General features: G+C 41.3%; 1 protein-coding gene across 2 annotated transcripts in view; it reads right to left on the reverse strand.

Annotated features, from left to right (window-relative positions):
* TRPC4AP (transient receptor potential cation channel subfamily C member 4 associated protein) overlaps positions 1-18,806 on the reverse strand; it is a 70,655-nt gene that overhangs the window by 13,820 nt on the left and 38,029 nt on the right. Inside the window, exons 8-9 of one of the 2 annotated variants that reach the window (XM_058685380.1) lie at positions 12,647-12,832; positions 2,156-2,298 (exon numbers count right to left, since the gene is read on the reverse strand). In XM_058685380.1, the coding sequence (XP_058541363.1) occupies positions 2,156-2,298; positions 12,647-12,832 (329 nt within the window). Of the gene's footprint in view, positions 1-2,155; positions 2,323-12,646; positions 12,833-18,806 lie in introns of both variants that reach the window. The other variant, XM_058685379.1, reaches the window with a different exon arrangement.

Consider the following 18,806-nt stretch of genomic DNA (forward strand, 5'->3'; position numbering starts at 1 on the left):
CTAGTGAAGATGCTGAAAGGATTCAATGAGGTAATGTGGCCCAAATGCAGGGCCTGACTTTACAGGAAGTGCTGTATTGATTGTTTACATGAGCACTGGAGAAATGGAACTTAGGACATCTGGGGAGAGTGACTTCAATTTAACCAAGACTGGTCAGAGAACTTGGTCAGAATGTACAACAAAAAGGCCACTCTAAGGAGGAACCTTCTGGGAGGCCTGGCCGGGGAATCCCTTTTCCTTGCTGTCCCAGCCTCGATGAGGCCTGTGTATCCATGTCCCCACAGCGCCGGCATATGGCAGAACGCAGTCAATGCTGACCGTGCTCCTGAGGACATGCCAGCAGAACACTGGTTCTCAGGTGGGCAGCATCCTGAGGCCAGCCTGTGGTCCCTCCAAGGCAGCAGCAGCAGCAGTAATCATACAGGTTAACCAGAGAAACCAATGACTGATTCATAAAGACTTGGGAACAGGAAGGCTGCTCAGGGAGCAGGGAACGGTCATGAGGGACAGAAAGTAGATGGCTCTACTGATGCCTGGAACCTGAGAGCACAGCCCTTTTTGTACCCTGGTTTCTTCAAGTATCAAGTGAGGGGAGAGGTGGTCACCACTTTTTTTTATAACTTACCAAATACCCCAAAATTCAAATGTGAATAACCGTGAAAAAAGATAAAAGCACTGAACACATGTAGGGCACAGAGACATAATAATTTCGTAACAAATGTATTCCATATTGGAGTAAGGAGCTTCAATGCCGTGGAGGTCAGGGTGGGGCTTCATCCAGGGTCCTGGTTTTAAATACCAACTGCATGCTGACAACCTCCATGGTTCTAGCCCTGGGCCTGACCTCTGCCCTAACTCCAGGTGCAGGTAATCCGGGTGCCGATTCTGAGAGACACCTCAAACCTAACTTGTTCAAACTGAATTCCCTGCCCTTCTCTCTACGCCTCCGCTCCTCTTCCCTAACTCCTAACCCACAGTCTTAACCATCTCAATAAATGGCCAATGCATCCTCCCACCTGCTTGGGCCAAAAACCTTAGAAGTTGTCAAAGAAGTCACCCTTAATCCCTCTCTCATGCCCACATCCAAACTATCAGCAAATTCTACCTGTTCTACCTTCAGAATATATCCAGACTGTAAGCACTTCTTGCCACTCCCCTCCACCAATATGCTTAGTCCTGGCTTCTATCATCTCTTTCACAAGGCTGCCAGAGGGGTGGCTTCCCAGTCACTCAGAGTAAACACCCACGTCCTTAAAATGGCCTGTGAAACCCAGATGGGATCCTCATCCCTCCCCTCACTGCTCATTCCAGTCCATGCCCCTGCTTCCCTACTATTCTACCAACCCACTGGGCATGTTCCCACCTCAGGACTCGCTCCCTCTACCTGGTAGGCCGCCTCATGGATCAGCGTGCATGGCCCTCTCACTTTCTTCATGACACTGCTATGCTGGATGTCATCTTTGCAGTGAGTCTTCTCCCTGGCTACGCTATCCAAAACCGCTCCTCACTCGTAAGATGGGGATAACTTCACCTATCTCGCACGGAGCTGCTATGACGGTCCAGGGTCTTGACTCAAAAAGGGAGCTTAAGGACTGGTGAGTGCCCCCCGCCAACTGCCCACCTTTTTTTCATCCACAGGGCAATGATTAGTCAGCAGGAGAGGACTAGTTCTCATCTATCCTGAAGAGGAATGCTACTTCCAGAGCTCTCTTTCTCCCCCTGTAGGTTATAGGCCCTTGCTCCTTCAACCCCAGCACATGCGGAGCCCCAATAGCTGCCTAGTTTCTGTAACTGATACAGCTCCCAGCTCTGGCCCCCCACCCTGAGCCCCCATCGGACTGGCAACTCTTCTAGTGCATCTACAGGGCAGTCGTCCTGTCACAAAAACCCTTTCTTCTTCATATTAACAAGGTCAGGTAACATGGCCAAGCAACCAGCTATGCCCTGGGCACCAATGCTCTGCCCAGAAATGCTACCACAGCAAGGTATGGTAGAAAGACTATGGACTCTGGAATGAGACTGGCTTCCTGATATGGAAACAGAGAGGAGAACAACCCCTACACTTTGCTGGGCTGGAGTGACAGCCTAATGGAGTACTCGATGTCCCACAAGTGCCCGGGACGTGTTCTGAGACGTGTGGGAGGGGGGGGCCCACCTGGTTTCGCTGACGCCCCATCAGAAGCACGCAGAGAACATAGAGCACTTCCAGTTTGTACATGATCTCATGCATGATCTTCATTGACTGAGGCAGCTGGGTCCTGGTAGAAGTGTGAGGCAGGCCATTCTCCTCAGAAGCCCCTGGAGGAGGGAACACAATGGAGGCTGAGACAGCCACCAGGAGAGAGGGTTGAAACACTGCTTGTAAGGAAACATGTTTCTGCTCCTCAAACCAGCTCTGGACAGACTTGAGGTAATAGAGCCATTAGACTGGCCCCTGAGCCCATGACAGAGACTTTGAAAGCCACAAAACCCCCTCTGTGCCCACAGGGGCCAGGCAAGCTTAAAAACAGAAAAACTGACTCTGCATATCATAAGAAAAGAAATTCTGTATGTATGGTGACAGATGTGAGCTAGACTTACTGTAGCGATTATTCTGCACTATGTACGAGTATCAAATCATCATGGTGTACACCTGAAAATAATATGTTGTATATCAATTATACTCAATAAAAAACCAAATCGACTCTGCAGTTGCATTCTATCTCACTGACTTTAACACAGTGAAAATGCTCTGACACAGCCAATGCAACAACAAGATCCATCTCTTCCTGATATTCTTTTCTCCCGTCATCATCAGAAAATATCCCCCACCCAAGTGCCCAGTGAGCTAGCAACGAATTGTGCCAAACTCTCTTCAGGTCACAAATGACTCTAAGTATTTGGTACCTCTACCTAGATTCTACAAGGAAGCACTGCCGAAAGACTGAGAGGGATTCTTTTCCGAGATTTCTTTTCTCCTGTTTTGCAAAGAACCATCTAAAGTTTTCTAAGGTTCAGCTTTCCAAGGCAGACTGGGCACCACAACTGCTGTTAATGATACAGATGAACACAGTGTCTACTAGCAGACTTCCATTTTACCCAGTTTCATTGTTAGTAACAATGGCAGCAGCTAAGTAATATTTCTGGGACATGGTATATGCCAGCTATCATATTTTGGGCTGCAGGTAAACCATCACATTTATTCTACTACCCAGTTAACAAGAAAGTCTCAATGAATCATGCAGGTTACAATGAAGAATACTCATGGGAAGGTGCTAGAACAAAGTGCTGAAGGCTGAGGGCTCTGGGATTATAACTTGCTGGCCGTGTAACGCTGGTCAAATTACCTCCACACTAGGCCTCAGACTGCCTCATAGAAGGGAAGTAACAGCAATGCTACTGTGGACGGCTGGGTGGCTATTTGGAGTCAATGAGAACACAAGAAAGGCCCAGCACCTGGTTCTTGGGGAGCCTTCCTCTTAGGTCCCTGTTATTTTAAAAGAGTACTGGTCAGGGTCAAGAGACCTTAGGGATTACTTCCCCTCAACTTTTCTCATGTTTAACGTGAAAAGATGAATGAGTAACTGCTAAGGTCCTTCCAAGCTCCCACTGGAACTGCTGCCCTAGAGACCTTTTGCAAAGGGCCAGAAAAACTATATGGGATAGAACAGTGGTTATCAAGTAATATTTGGGTAAGGTGCATGCAAAAGTCTGGTGACTTCTACAAGGTGATACCAATGTATAAGAACCCAAGTTATTCTGCCCTACTGGCATGGAACTATGTTTTTACAGCCATGTCATGTCACTAATATAAAATCACAACCCTGGGAGATGACGGGTTGTTGAGTGAAGCAAGACTGAAAGGCAGCATGGCACAGATGTTAAGAGCACAGCCCCCGAGCTAGCCTGTCACATCTGACCCAGCTCTATTACTGTTCACCAGTTGGGTGGCCTTGGGTAAGCTGGTAGATGTCACTATGCTTCAGTATCCATCCTCACCTATAAAACTGGGGTAACAGCAACAGTACCTATCTCTTACCAACATTGCAAAAATCAAAGGATTTAATATATTCAAAGTGCTGAAAACAATGCCTGGCACATGAATAAGTAACATGTAAGTATATGTTAAATAAAAAGAAAATGAGTTTTTGTGCTAATGCTTGCTACTAGTTTTTTTTCTTTTTAATCTGCAAGGTTTTTTTTTTCAATTAAATTTTTAAAAATGTTTATTTATTGGGGTGCCTGGGTGGCTCAACTGGTTAAGTGTCCCAACTTCAGTTTAGGTCATGATCTCGTGGTTTGTGAGTTCGAGCCCCATGTCTGGCTCTGTGCTGAGGGGGCTTGAGAGCCACTGCGGGACAGGATGCTTAAGGGAAGGACAGGCACAGCGAATGGCAAACAAGCCCTCCTCAGTAATAAACGTCTGTGGAGAAAGAGAAACACAGGCAGCTCAGATGCTTCCCCGGACACTGCCGATCTTTGGTGCCTGGTTTTCACGGGCTTGACAAGAAAGTCTCTGGGGTAAGTATTTTCAAGAAAGGCAGTTCTTAAACCAATGGCCAGAGCTCAGCAACAAGATTCCCAAGGATAAGGATGGGCAAACTAGTTTGAGAGGTTTCTGCTTCCCTCCAATCTCTTCAGCTGCATAAAACTGATTCAAGGGGTCACCACCCTCCATAGGTCTACACTGCACTCTGGGGCATACTCTTTTTTTTTTCCTAAAACAGCTTTGAGCTATAATTCAGCATACAATTCACCCACTTGAAGCGTATAATCCAGTGGTTTTTAACATATTCACAGTTGTGCAGCCATCATAACTGATTTTAGAACATTTTCATCATCCCAAAAAGAAGTCTTATTCTCATTTGCCACCAAACCCCTCATCTCTAGGTATCCACTAAAGTACTTTGTTTCAAAGGAATTGGCTTCATATAAATGGAATCATAAAATATGTGATCTTTTGTGCCTGGCTTCTTCTACTCTGCACAATGTTTTCAAGATTCATTCAGGTTGTAGCATGTATCAGTATTTCATCTTTTACACTGCCGAATAATATTCTGCTATATGAATATATCACATTCTGTTATCCACTTATCAGCTGATGGACATTTGGGTTATTTCCATATTTTGGCTATTATAAATCTGCAGCTGTAAATATTCACGTATAAGTTTTTACGTAAACATGTTTTCATTTCCCCTGGATATATAAGTAGGACTAGAATTTCTGGGTTGTATGGTAACCCTGTTTAGCCTTTTGAGGAACTGTGAAAAGTGCCAGACTGTTTTCCAAAGCGACTGCACCATTTTACATAGTCCCCAACAGAGAATGAGGGTTCTGATTTCTGATTTCTCCACATCCTTGCCAACACTTGCTATCATGTCTTTTTGATGATAAACATCCTAACAGGTATGAAGTAGTATCTAATTGTGGTTTGGATTTGCATTTCCCTGATGGTAATGATGTTGAGCATCTTTTCATGTATTTATTGGCTATCTGTATCTCTGCTTTGGAGAAATGGGTATTCAAATCCTTAGCCCACATTTCAAAATGTGTTGTCTTTTTATCACTGACCTGTATGAGTTCTTTACAAATTCTAGATTCAAGTCCCTCATTAGATACATGGTTTGTAGCTAATCCATTTCTGCAAAGAAGCCAGTTGAGATTTTGACAGACACAGAGCTCGACACGTGGAGTACTGCTACCTTAATCATACTGAGTCTTCCGGTCCATGAACACGAGATAGCTTTATATTTAGGTCCTCTTTCATAATAATAAAAATGTTTTATAATTTTCAGAGTAGGAGTTTTGCATTTCTTTGTTAAGTTTACCCCTAAGTATTGCACTCTTCTTGATGCTCTTGTAAATGAAATTTCTTAATTTTGGTTTGGTCATTGCTACTGTATAGAAACAACTGAATTTTGTATATTGACCTTATAATCTGAAACACTGTTGAACCCACTTATTAGTTTAGTGGGTTTTTGTTTTTACTGGATTCCTTGGTTTTTCTATATATAAAATCTGTGAAGAGAGACAGCTTAACTTCCTCCTAATCTGAATGCCTTCTATTTCTCTTTCTCACCTAGAACCCCCAAAGCAATGTTGAGTCGAAGCAGCAAAGGCAGGGGTCCTTGTCTTGTGCCTGTACCTGATCTTAGTGGGGGAGCAGCTTTCAGTCTGTGGGCATGAAGTATGCTGGCTGGGGGTTTAAGATGCCCTTTAATTGGTTGGGACTGCTCCTTTCTCTTCCCAGTTTGAGTGTTTTTATCATGAAGGGGTGTTGGATTTTGTCTGATGCTTTTCTGCATCTACTGAAATGATCGTGTAAGTTTTTGTTCTTTCTTCTACTGATACGGTGTATACATCAATTGATTTTCATATACTGAATCAACTATGCATTAATCCTACCTAGTCACATATATACTTACTTGGCCAGGTGTATAATTCTTGTATGTTGCTAAATTTGGTTTGCTAGTATTTTCTTGAGGACTTTTACATATATATTCATGAGAGATATTGGTCTGTAATTTCCTTGTAGTGTCTCTGGTTTGGGTATCAGGTTAATTAGGACTCATATGTTGGGAAGTGTTTCTTCCTCCTCTATTTTGTGGAAGTCTGTGACATACTGGTGTTAATTCTTATTTAAATGGCTTCTTATTTAAGAGGCCAGGGCTTCTTTGCGGGGGGAGAGGGGGTAGTTTTTCTGTTATTAATTCGATCTCTTTACTTTCATAGGTCTGTTCAGATTTTCTATTGCTCAAGTCAGCTACAGGAGTTTTTGTCTTTCTTATCATCTGTCCATGTCATCTAGGCTGTCTAATCTGTTGGCATACAGTTGTGTACAGTATTTCCTTAGAGTCATTTTTATCTTTGTACATGTTGTCACGTACCCTCTTTCATTCCTGGTTTTAGAAGTTTGAATATTGTCTTTTTTTTTTCCCCCTTGATCAGTGAAGCTAAAGGTTTGTTAATTTTGTTAACCTTTTCAAAAAACGAACTTCTGGTTTTGTAGATTTTCTCTATTATTTTTCAATTCTCTATTTCATTAATTTCTATTCCAATCCTATTATTTCTTTCCATCTGCTTGCTTTGAGAATATAGCTTGCCTCTTCCTTTTTCAATGACTTGAGAAAAATTAGGTTACCGATTGGGGAATTTTTTGAGTTTTTGTGTTTTTTTGTTTTTTTTTAATGTAGGGATTTATAGCTACACATTTCTCCCTTAGCATGCTTTAGCTGCATTCCTTAAGGTCAGTATGTTGTGTCATTTTCATTCGTCTCAAAATATCTTTGAATTTTTTTTTAATGTTTATTTATTTTTGAGAGAGAGAGAGAGAGAGAGAGAGAGAGAGAAAGAAAGAAACACAGAATTTGAAGCAGGCTCCAGGTTCTGAGCTGTCAGCACAGAGCCCAACACGGGGCTCAAACCCACGAACTGTGAAATCGTTACCTGAGCTGAAGTCGGATGCTTAACTGACTGAGCCACTCGGGTGTCCCTCAAAATATCTTTTAATTTTCTTTGTGATTCTGTCTCTGAACCATTGGTTATTTAGAATTATTATCACATAATTTCCATGTTTCTAATCTCTGATTTCTAATACTACTTCTCTGTGACTGAAATACATGGTTTGTACAATCTTAATCCTTTCAACTTTACTGAGGCTTTTTAGGTAACCTAGCATATGGTCTATCCTGGAGAATGTTCCATGTGCATGTGAGAAGAACATATATCCTGCAGTAGTTTCTATATATATATATAGAAATATATATATAGGTGGTGTTCTATATATATCTAGTAAGTTTAGTTTGTTTAAAAAAAATTTTTTTTAACGTTTATTATTTTTGAGAGAGCAAGGAAGTGCACGAGCAGGGGAGGGGCAGAGAGAGAGGGAGACATAGAATCCAAAGCAAGCTCCAGGCTCTGTCTGAGCTGTCAGCACAGAGCCTGATGCAGGGCTCAAACTCACAAACCACGAGATCATGACCTGAGCTGAAGTTGGATGTTTAACCAACTGAGCCACCCACGTACCCTGTTTGTTTTTTAAGTAGGCACCATGCTCAGTGTGGAGCCCAACATGGGGCTTGAACTCATAACCCTGAGATAAAGAGTCATTCAACCAGCTGAGCCACCCAGCCGCCCCAAGTCTAGTTGGTTTAGAGTGTTGTTCAAGTCTTCTATTTCCTTCTTGATCTTCTAGTTGTTTTCTCCATTATTGAAAGTGGGGTATTCAAGTCTCCAACTATTACTGCTGCTTATTTCTCTCTTCAAATCTGTTAGTTTTTGTTTCATTTATTATTTTTTTTGGCTCTGTTGTTAGATATGTTTATAACTGTTCTATCTTCTTAATAGATTCACCCTCTTATTATTATAAAATGTCCTTTTTTTTCTTTTATCTCTGATAACATTTTTTGTTTTCAAGTCTCTTCTACTATAGCCCCTCCAGCTTTCTTATGGTTGCTCTTTGAAGTATGCATCTTTTTCTATCCTTTACTTTTAACCTATTTCTACCTTTGAATAGAAAGTATGCCTCCTGTAGGCTGCATACAATTGGATCTTTTCTAAAAACTCCACTATGACAATTTATTTTTTGGATAAATTGTTTTAATCTATTCATATTTAAGGTTATTAATGACACAGTTGGGATTACTTCTGCCTTTTTACTTTCTGTTTTCTACACAGCTTATGTGTTTTTGTTTTTGTTTTTTTTTTTTTAAATTTTTTTTTTCAACGTTTTTTATTTATTTTTGGGACAGAGAGAGACAGAGCATGAACGGGGGAGGGGCAGAGAGAGAGGGAGACACAGAATCGGAAACAGGCTCCAGGCTCCGAGCCATCAGCCCAGAGCCTGACGCGGGGCTCGAACTCACGGACCGCGAGATCGTGACCTGGCTGAAGTCGGACGCTTAACCGACTGCGCCACCCAGGCGCCCCAGCTTATGTGTTTTTGAATTCCTTTATTTCTCGTATAATACTTTCTTTTGTAGTAAGTGAACACTTTCTGGTATAACATCATAATTCCTTTAATGATTTTCTCTATTTTTAAAGTTACTTTCTTTGCAGTTGCTATCGGGTTTGCCATATACATCTTAACCTGACAGAATCTTTTCAGATTTATACTAATTCCAGAGCTCCTATATAGCTCTATTCCCCCTCCTCTTTTTGTGCTATTAGTTTTCTGCATACTACATCTATGTACACTAACCAACAATATATTGTACAACACACTGCACATACTGTTACACAATACACTGTTGTAGTTATTAGTTTATATAATTTCATGTCCATTAAAGAAGCTGAGGAAAGAAAGGAGAGCAAGTAAATATTAACAGAGTTTGTTATACTGACCCTCTTATTTACCATTTTGGTTGTCTTCATTGATTCCTGTTGATTCAAGCTACTATCTGGTATAATTTCCTCACTGCAATACAACTTTGGTCCCATCCAAGTTCCCACAAAGTTTCTTTGTGCTGTTACTGTCAAATATATCACACTTCTGTATGTTACAGATTCAACAATATAAACATATGGTTTTATTTACACAACTGTTTTTAAATTAATTAAGAAAAAGAGAAGAAATATGCATTTATACTGTCTTATGATTCTCTAATTACCTTTACTACTGCTCTTTGTTGTTTTGCATAGATTCACATTACTGCCTGAGGTCACCTGCTTTCCGGCTGAAGAACTTCCTTTGGTATTTCTCATAAGGCAGATCTTTTAGTAATGAATTCTCTAAGTATTTGTTCATCTAGCAAGGTCTTTATTTCACCTCTGTTTCTGAAAGAACGTTTTGCTGCTTTTTTCCTTTCAGCCTTTAGATCATCCCACTGCCTTATGACCTCTATTATTTCTGAGAAGTCAGCTATCAATCTTAAATATTCTTGAACATGAGGGTTTGTTTTTGTCTTTCAACTTTCAAGATTTTCTTTGTCTTTTAGCATTTCTATTATGATGTGTGTGGGTGTGAATCTCTTTGAATTTATGTTACTTGCAGTTCTTTGAGCCTTTCAGATGTATATATTAATGCTTTTCAAATTTGTGAAGTTTTCAGCCACTATTTCTTTGAATATTCTTCCTGCTCCTTTCAGTGAATTCTTCCTTCCAGTTATTTATAATTTTAAACCGCAGAACTTCCGTTTGGCTCCTTTTTCTATCTCCTCTTTACGGATACTATTTGATGACATACTGTCGTCATAGCTTCTTTAGTTCCTTCTACTTCTTTAGGCACAGCATCCTTTAGCTCTTTGACCTCCTTATGACAGGTCTCCATTAAATCCAATATCTGGGCTCTCTCACAGGCAATTTCTGTTGCCTGCTCTCTCCTGTATATGGGCCATACTTGCTCTGCATATCTCATACATTTTATTAAACTGACATTTTAGGTAAATAATATAGCAACTGTGGATACTGATTCCCCTTCTTCCCTTTTGGGGCTTGTTATTTTCTTGTTCATTTGTTCAGTGACCTCCCTAGACTATTTCAGCAAAGTCTATTTCTCCACAGACTAGCGAGGTCCTTGGTGTTTTGCTTCAGAGGAGTGAAGTTGTGGGGGTGTTTACAGTCTCCCTGGATGACGATTTCTGCCTCATCTGGTATGAAACCCAGCTGTCAGACTCCACTAATTGCTGGCTGAATGCTCTACTGTTTTTGACAATGCCTTGGGGCGTAATAAAGTGCTCCAAAATCTAATCCAATTAAAACTGGGCCAAGGTAGTTTCTGAGACTGAGGATGGTTTTGACCTCAGAAGAGCTCTGCTTAGCTGTTTTCCTGGTTCTTACTGGTAAACTACCCAGCCTATGGTTTAACTTTTTTTTTTAATGTTTATTTTTGAGAGAGAGAAGGGGGGGGGGGTGCGCCCTCAAGTGAGAGAGGGGGAGAGAGAGAGAGAGAGAGAGAGAGAGAGAATCCCAAGCACAAACGAACCCTGAGATCAAGTCCTGAGACAAAATCAATGAGTCAGACACTTAACAGACTGAGCTACCCAGGAGCCTCTATGGTTCAGCTTCTTGTTCTCACTTAAGAGCTAACATCCTCCTTTTATTTGCTTACCACCAAAATCAACATTGTTTTCCAGAACACCCTTAGGTCTGAACTTCCCTACCTTCTGCTCTTATGCATTACCTCTCGTCCTGGCAAAATCTTGGTGCCGCTACTCTGAGCAGGGTCAGCCGACTTTTAAGTCTTTTTGGCTTGCCTCTCCCTACACGGAAGCTCTGTCCTACACCTGAGTTGGGGCAAGGACAGTAGGGTCACAGAATTCTTGCTTGCCAGGCCTAGGGCACAGCTTCTGTACCGAGTGTAGTACAAAGGTAGTCAGAAGAAAGGAGCCCCTGGCATTATGTGCAATAAGTGAATTAAATGAAGTCAGAAAGAGAAAAATACTATATAATATCACTTCTATGTGGAATCTAAAAAAAGTCAAACTCAGAGAAACAGAATGCTGGTTACCTGAGGTTGGGAGAATTAGGAAGATAGTGGTCAAAAGGTACAAACTTCCAGTTATAAGATTAATAAGTTCTGGGGATCCAACGTACCACATGGGGATTATAGCTAATATTTGAATGACGTTAATAAAGGAGATCTTAAAAGTTCTCACCACAAAAAAGAAATAAATATGTGATGAGGTGTTAGTTAATGCTATGATGGTATCAGTTTGCAATACATAAATGCATCAAATCAACATGCTATATATGTAGTATTATAAATCAATTATATCTCAGTAAAGTTGGGGCAGGGAGCCTCCGACCTGTAAGGGTATACTCATCAAGAATTTAGCCTCTGCAACTTGGAGTTGGAGGGAATGAGAAAAGCTGGTGGTCTGCCCTCCTCCCCTTCAACGGTGAGATACCATATTCCTTGTTTGGGAATCGTGTCCTCTGTTGAGGGTTGTGTCTTTTTGGCCACGCCAGCCCAGAGTGGAATTCCCAACAAGCAAAAGTTCAAATGTCAAAGACACTCACTGTTCTGAGTTTTAGCAGATTTCCTTGAAGAAATGTTTCCTCATTTGCTGTATGCTCTCAGAACAACTTCCACATATACATGGATGGCTTTTGTTGTTTTTTATAGGTTTTGTTTACAGTTGCAATGGGGAGCAGGTCCACAGAGCTCCGTACACTGCCATCCTGGAACTAGAACTCCTCCTTTCACTTTTACCTGCATGATTACAGTGAGAATTCCTGGGTTTGTACAATCTGACCCCATCTTGCTGGCCAGAGTCAAACGCTTCACCGTTAAGCATATGACCCAAGATAGGCCAGAGTTCTTCACCAGGAAGCTACTGCTTGAAACTAGGAGTCTACTCATTGGAACAGAGAGAACACTAAAGAACCATGGAGAATGAAGAAGAGACATGGAAAGGACTCTTTGAGTTCCTAAGAATGCTTTGGTTATTGGATCCAAACAGTCCCTTCTCCCTGCAATCAGGTCTACACTGAGGGAGTTTAAAGAGGTTTCTGTCACTAGCTTTCAAAAGTGTCTTAACAGTTCTGATCTAGGACTTCCCTGAGGAAAATTCTACTGAGCAAATTTCAATTAATGCTCCTCAGAAAAGAGGTCAAGAATGGTTCCAGAAGCCTAAGGGAAAGCTCCCCACATCATAGAAGACCCTCCCTGCCACCGCCAACCACCCCCCCCCACCGCCCCGCCACCAGCCCCCAGCCCAGAAGTACCTTGATTGTGCTCAGACTCCTCATTAGCCACTCGCATCAGGGCATCCAGCACCAAAGCATTGTCTAGCCATGTGTACCACTCCTCCAACTCCTGAAGGAAGCTAGCTGTGCCCGTTGACTCTGACACCTTTCGAGTCGCAAGCTTGCAAAGCCGCTCAACAAAGCCAGGGATGCTGAGAAGGGCCGCTGCCAAGGAGAGAACAAAAGAGGGAATTTTCAAAACAGAGACCAACCAGCTCTAAAGCCCTCAACAAGGAGCCTGTCCCCTACCTGTGGCGGGAATGATTTTTAATCTGACAGTAGCTAGTCAGAGAGCTTCCCTTTAAAATGAAATGCCAAGCCAAAATAAAATAGTAAATTACAGAAACAAGTTCAATTGTAGCAGATATAGAGAAACAGGCTCTTATATCTACTAGTGGGAATGTAAACTGGAATAACTTTAGTGTCTTAAATCTGTGTGTCTTTGAGCCAGGAGCTTCATTTCTGGGAACTTCCCATAAGGAAATAACCAATTATATGTACGAAGATATTCACTGATGTGGTTTCTACAATAGCAAAATAATAAAGACAACTACATGGTCATCAACAGCATATTGATTAAAACTATATCCAATACAACAGAATACAATAGACACTAAGAACAATGACACATATATCTTTATACGGTGACTCAGTAAAGATAATTAAACTTGTTACAGAAAAAAATTATTACACAGTATTGGCTTAAGCCCATTGTCTTTAAAAATTTGCTTCTTTAGGGGCGCCTGGGTGGCTCAGTCGGTTAAGCGTCCGACTTCAGCTCAGGTCATGATCTCACGGTCCGTGAGTTCAAGCCCCACATCGGGCTCTGTGCTGGCAGCTCAGAGCCTGGAGCCTGCTTCAGATTCTGTGTCTCCCTCTCTCTCTGGCCCTCCCCCGTTCATGCTCTGTCTCAAAAATAAATAAACATTAAAAAAAAATTAAAAAGGGGCGCCTGGGTGGCACAGTCGGTTAAGCGTCCGACTTCAGCCAGGTCACGATCTCGCGGTCCGTGAGTTCGAGCCCCGCGTCAGGCTCTGGGCTGATGGCTCGGAGCCTGGAGCCTGTTTCCGATTCTGTGTCTCCCTCTCTCTCTGCCCCTCCCCCGTTCATGCTCTGTCTCTCTCTGTCCCAAAAATAAATAAAAAACATTGAAAAAAAAAATTAAAAAAAAAATTTGCTTCTTTAAAATATGCACATAATATACACATAAAGAATGAAGGCTATACAGCAAGGTTTTTTTGTTTTTGTTTTTGTTTTAACGTTTATTCATTTTTGAGAGACAGAGCATGAGCGGGGAAGGGGCAGAGAGAAAGGGAGACACAAAATCCGAAGCAGGCTCCAGGCTCTGAGCTGTTAGCACAGAGCCCGATGCGGGGCTCGTACTCATGAACTGCAAGATCATGACCTGAGCTGAGGTCGGATGCTCAACCGACTGAGCCACCCAGGTGCCCCTATACAACAAGGTATTTACTGTGGCCATTCCTGAGTAGGAAAGGATATAAATGTTTTGTTTTGTTTTGTTTTGTTTTGAGACAGAGAGAGAGGAGGAGAGAGGCAGAGGTAAGGGGAGGGGGCGGGAGAGAGAACGGGAGAGAGGGAGAGGATCTTAACCAGGTTTCACACTCAGCGTGGAGCCCGATACAGGGCTCAATCCCATGACCCTGGGATCACGACCTGAGCTGAAATCAAGAGTTTTATTTTTATGCTCAACCAACTAAGCCACCCAGGTGTTCCCATTTAAATGCTTCTTTTAAAACCACTTCTCTCTAGGGGTGCCTGGATGGCTCAGTCAGTTAAGTGTCCAGACTCCTCTGATTTTGGCTCAGGTCCTGATTTCAAGGGATCAAGCCCTGCATCCAAGCCCTGCTTGGGATTCTCTCCCTCCCTCTTTCTCTGCCCCTTCCCTGCTCTCTCTCACTCAAAATAAACTTAAAAAAAAAAAAAAAAACCAACCCTACTTCTCTCTAGTTTCATTTTCCTGTAACAACCATGTACTAGCAGTAAGAAAGAAGTTTTTTTTGTTTTGTTTTGTTTTTTAGGTAAAGAAAGAAACTGAATAATCACCCAACTCCTATTTCCACTAATCCCATTTTGCTCACAATAATAAGATGGAAATTGTGATCAGCATCAGAGAACATAATACACTTTGGAGGCAGGGAAATCCAGGTTGTAGATGTTCAATTTAACATTTAACCTTCTTTAAAAATAAGGACTAACATCTCTACGTATTTGCTTATACATGTATTAATTAAATCTTCCTGGAAGGACAGAAAACACCAATGGTTGCCAAAGGCAAAGAGAATTAGGTGACCAGAAACACGAGTGTGAGGGGGTAGTTTTTCGATGAACACCTTTTTGAACCTGTAGATTCTTTAGAACCGTGTGGAGGTATCACCTAATTGAAAAAAAGTAGGTATTTCATAATACCAAGATAATACTATTAATTTGGGTGGTATAATATGATATTGGAGTTATTTTTAAAATTGTGGAAATACTGCAATATATGCAAGTATGAATTTATGCAAAATATGAATTTTATTGTATCTGGGATTTGCTTCAAAATAATTCAAAATAAGGTAGGGGGACTCCTGGGGGTTCTGTCAGTTAAGCGTCCAACTTTGGCTCAGGTCGTGATCTCATGGTTCAGGGGTCTGACACCATGTTGGGTTCTGTGCTGACAGCTCAGAGCCTGAAACCTGCTCTGCCCCTCTCCCACTTACCTCTGTCTCTCTCAAAAATAAATAAACTTTAGAAAAAAGTTCAAAATAAGAGAGGAGCAAATGGGGATAAAGAGAGGCCATCAGCTGACAACTGCTGAATCGAGCTGATGGGTAAATAGGTATCATTATAATGTTATATGTGTCATATACATGTCTCTGTGTGAAGAATCTAAATGAAAAAAATTTTAAAATAATTTTAAAATGTGTATTTATTTATTTTCAGGGGGGAGGCGCAGAAAGAGAGGGATAGCAAATCCCAACTGGGCTCCGAACTAAGAGTGCAGAACCCGACAAGGGACTCGATACCAAAAACCATGAGATCACGATCTGAGTCAAAACCAAGAGTCAGATGTTTAACCAACTGAGGAACCCAGGTGCCCCTAAATGAAAAATTTTAACATAAAATTCAAAAGAACACAATATTAAAGAAAATTCTTCAAAACTAAAATAAGTTACAACAAAGTACAGCTAGGATTGTACAAACGCATATTATATTAAGTTCTAGCACAGAGCTCAGCAAATACTCTTAGCCCCCCCTTTCCATCCTCTATAAATTAGTGACTACAATGTCTGACCTCATTTAAAAAAAAAAAAAGTAAGGGCACCTGGGTGGCTCAGTCGGTTAAGCATCCAACTTCGGCTCAGGTCATGATTTCATGGCTTGTGAGTTTGGGCCCTGCGTCAGGCTCTGTGCTGACAACTCAGAGCCTGGAGCCTATTTCAGATTCTTTGTCTCCCTTTCTCTCTGCCCTCCCCTACTCATGCTTGGTGTCTCTCTCTCTCTCTCAAAAATAAACATTAAAAAAAAATTTTTTTTTTAAGCTGTAATTATATTAAAATTAACTTTTCTTTAAAAAGTTGAACACAGAATTACCATACGACCCAGCCACTCCACACCTAAGTATAGACCCAAAACAACTGAAAAGAGGCGCCCACATAAATATGTACAAACACATCCTCATGACATTTCACAGCAGCCAAAAAGGGGAAAACAATCCAAATGTCCATCAAGAGATGAATGAACTGTGGTATATACAAATATTATTCAGCCATAAAAAAAGATGAAACACTGATATGCTACAGAATGGATGAACCTCAAAGTCATCATGCTAAGTGAAAAAAGCAGGATACAAAAAGTTATGTATTATATGATTCCATTTAAAAAATATCTAGCATAGGTATAAGAAAGCAGGTAGTTGCCAGGGTTGGGAAGAATGGGAACAGCTGCTTATCATGTACACAGTTTCACTTTGGGGTGATGAAAATGTTTTGAAAATAGATGGAAGTGTGGTTGCACAAACTGTAAATGTACTAAATGCTACTGAATTGTTCACTTTAAATGGTTTATTTGGTTATGTGATGCTCACCTTAAAAAAAAAAAAATACATGGAGGTAGCTTTTTTGCTTTGAGATACCATTTTTTACTTATTGGCTTGGCAGACATCAAGAAGTTTAAAAAGGCCCTGCAATGGGAAGCATGTACATGGGGGATGGGCAAAAAAGATGTACCGTAATTTCTTTAGAGGGTTAACTTGTCAATATCTATCAAAGTTTAAAAGGCAAATATCCAGCACATCATACTCCATACACAAGGCTGTTATTTGTAGGAACAAAGGTTTAAAAATAAACCAAGTTTCCACCAATAGGGGACTAGTTAAATAAATTGTGGTATGCCCATACATTAGAATACCATGTAGCTATAAAAAGGAATCACATAATTCTGTATGTACTGGAATCGAATGCTTTGCAAGATAAAGTTAAGCGAAAAAAACAAGGAGCAGAATGGAGGCTATTTTATACTACCACCTGTACAGACAGGGAGCAGCCAATCTCTTTCCCCTTCCATCCCCCTGACTGGGCAGGTACAGAATTTCTCTGCAGAGTCATATGAGAAAATGAAACAGGTTGCTATGGGGAGGGGGAACAAACTTTCTACTGTATATACCTGCTATTCTTATTATTTAAGAAACCTTAGACATATATTACTTTTTCCAAAAATAAAAGAGTTTGGATTCTACAGGAAAACCTTCCCAGAGCTGGATTTTTCTCTTAATCTCTTTTCTGGAGGGTGAATGGCTGCAGTTTCTCTGTTCCTCACAGGACAGTTCCTAAGGCCTACCCTTCCTGCCCTACACTCTTCACACAGCACTTAGACACAGCACTTAGAACGTGACCTGCCCAGCATTCAGAGTTCCGAGACTCCGGCCCCCACCTTGGGAGATTCTAGAGCCTCTGTGAGTCACTCATCTCTTGAAAAAGTGATGAAAAGCTATGGGCTCTCACCCTGAAAAAAAATCATTGGCCCAATTATGCTCATCAAATGATATACAATCTCCGGGAACTGGCACCCAGCACCACAGTGTGCTAGTAATTCTCACAGCTTTACCAGCAGCTATCTATCACACACTACTGGTTAATGTTAAAATGTCAAACTGGTTGACAACGGAAACACAATTTCTGAATTCTGCAAAAGCAGACCTTTTCTCTCATATTTGTTAAAACATCAGTATTTTGAAATATTCCCGCAAACCTTTCTCCTCAGCTTAGGCCCTGCTTTCCAGCTGAGGGGATTCTGAATTCTCTCCTAGCTCCTGTGTTGCAGAAATCAGCCCTTGTTAGCTCAGTGTGACCTATAAATTGATAATTATCTGGCCTGTGGCTTCATCTACATCTCTGACTAAAATCTTGATTTTTTTTTTCCCCCAGATGAAACCATCTGTTCCCACATGAACGGATAGAAGGACAACTGGTAGTTCTGAGAAATCCAAAGAGGACTCTAACATTTTTATTATCTGAGCTCCAGAAAGACAGGATAAATCACTATTTTGCTGGGTAAGAAAACAGCCACAATTTATTAAAAACAAAACAAAAACACATCAGCTTTATATGCGGTTATGGACTGAATTGGGTCCCCTTCCAAATTCATATGTTTAAGCCCAAATCCATAATATAGCTGTATTTGGAGACCGGGCCTTTAGGGAGGTAATTAAATGGGGTCATGAGAGGGGGCCCTAATCCAATAGGACAGATGTCCTTATATAAGAGGAAGAGACATCAGAGATCTCTTTCTCTCTTTGTACATACACAGAGGAAAGACAACGTTAGGACACAGTGAGAAGGCAGCTGTCTGCAAACCAGAAACCAATGCTGAGGGCACCTTGATCTCGAACCTCTAGCCTCCAGAACTGTGAGAAAATGAACTTCTGTTGTTTAAGCTACCCAGTCTACGGTATGTTATTATGGCAGCCCGAAATGACTGTTACACACACCTTTATTTAAAAATATCCAGTACCGGAGTTCAATTAAAGCATGACAATATTGAGAACTAAGATCTTTCTCATTGCACTTGTGATTTAATTATGTTCACCTTGGCCTTCCCAGGGCATGTGACTGGAGAAAAATGTGTGTGGGGGCAGGAG

This window comes from Neofelis nebulosa, chromosome 9 (assembly GCF_028018385.1).
Source record: "Neofelis nebulosa isolate mNeoNeb1 chromosome 9, mNeoNeb1.pri, whole genome shotgun sequence".
NCBI lineage: Eukaryota > Metazoa > Chordata > Mammalia > Carnivora > Felidae > Neofelis > Neofelis nebulosa.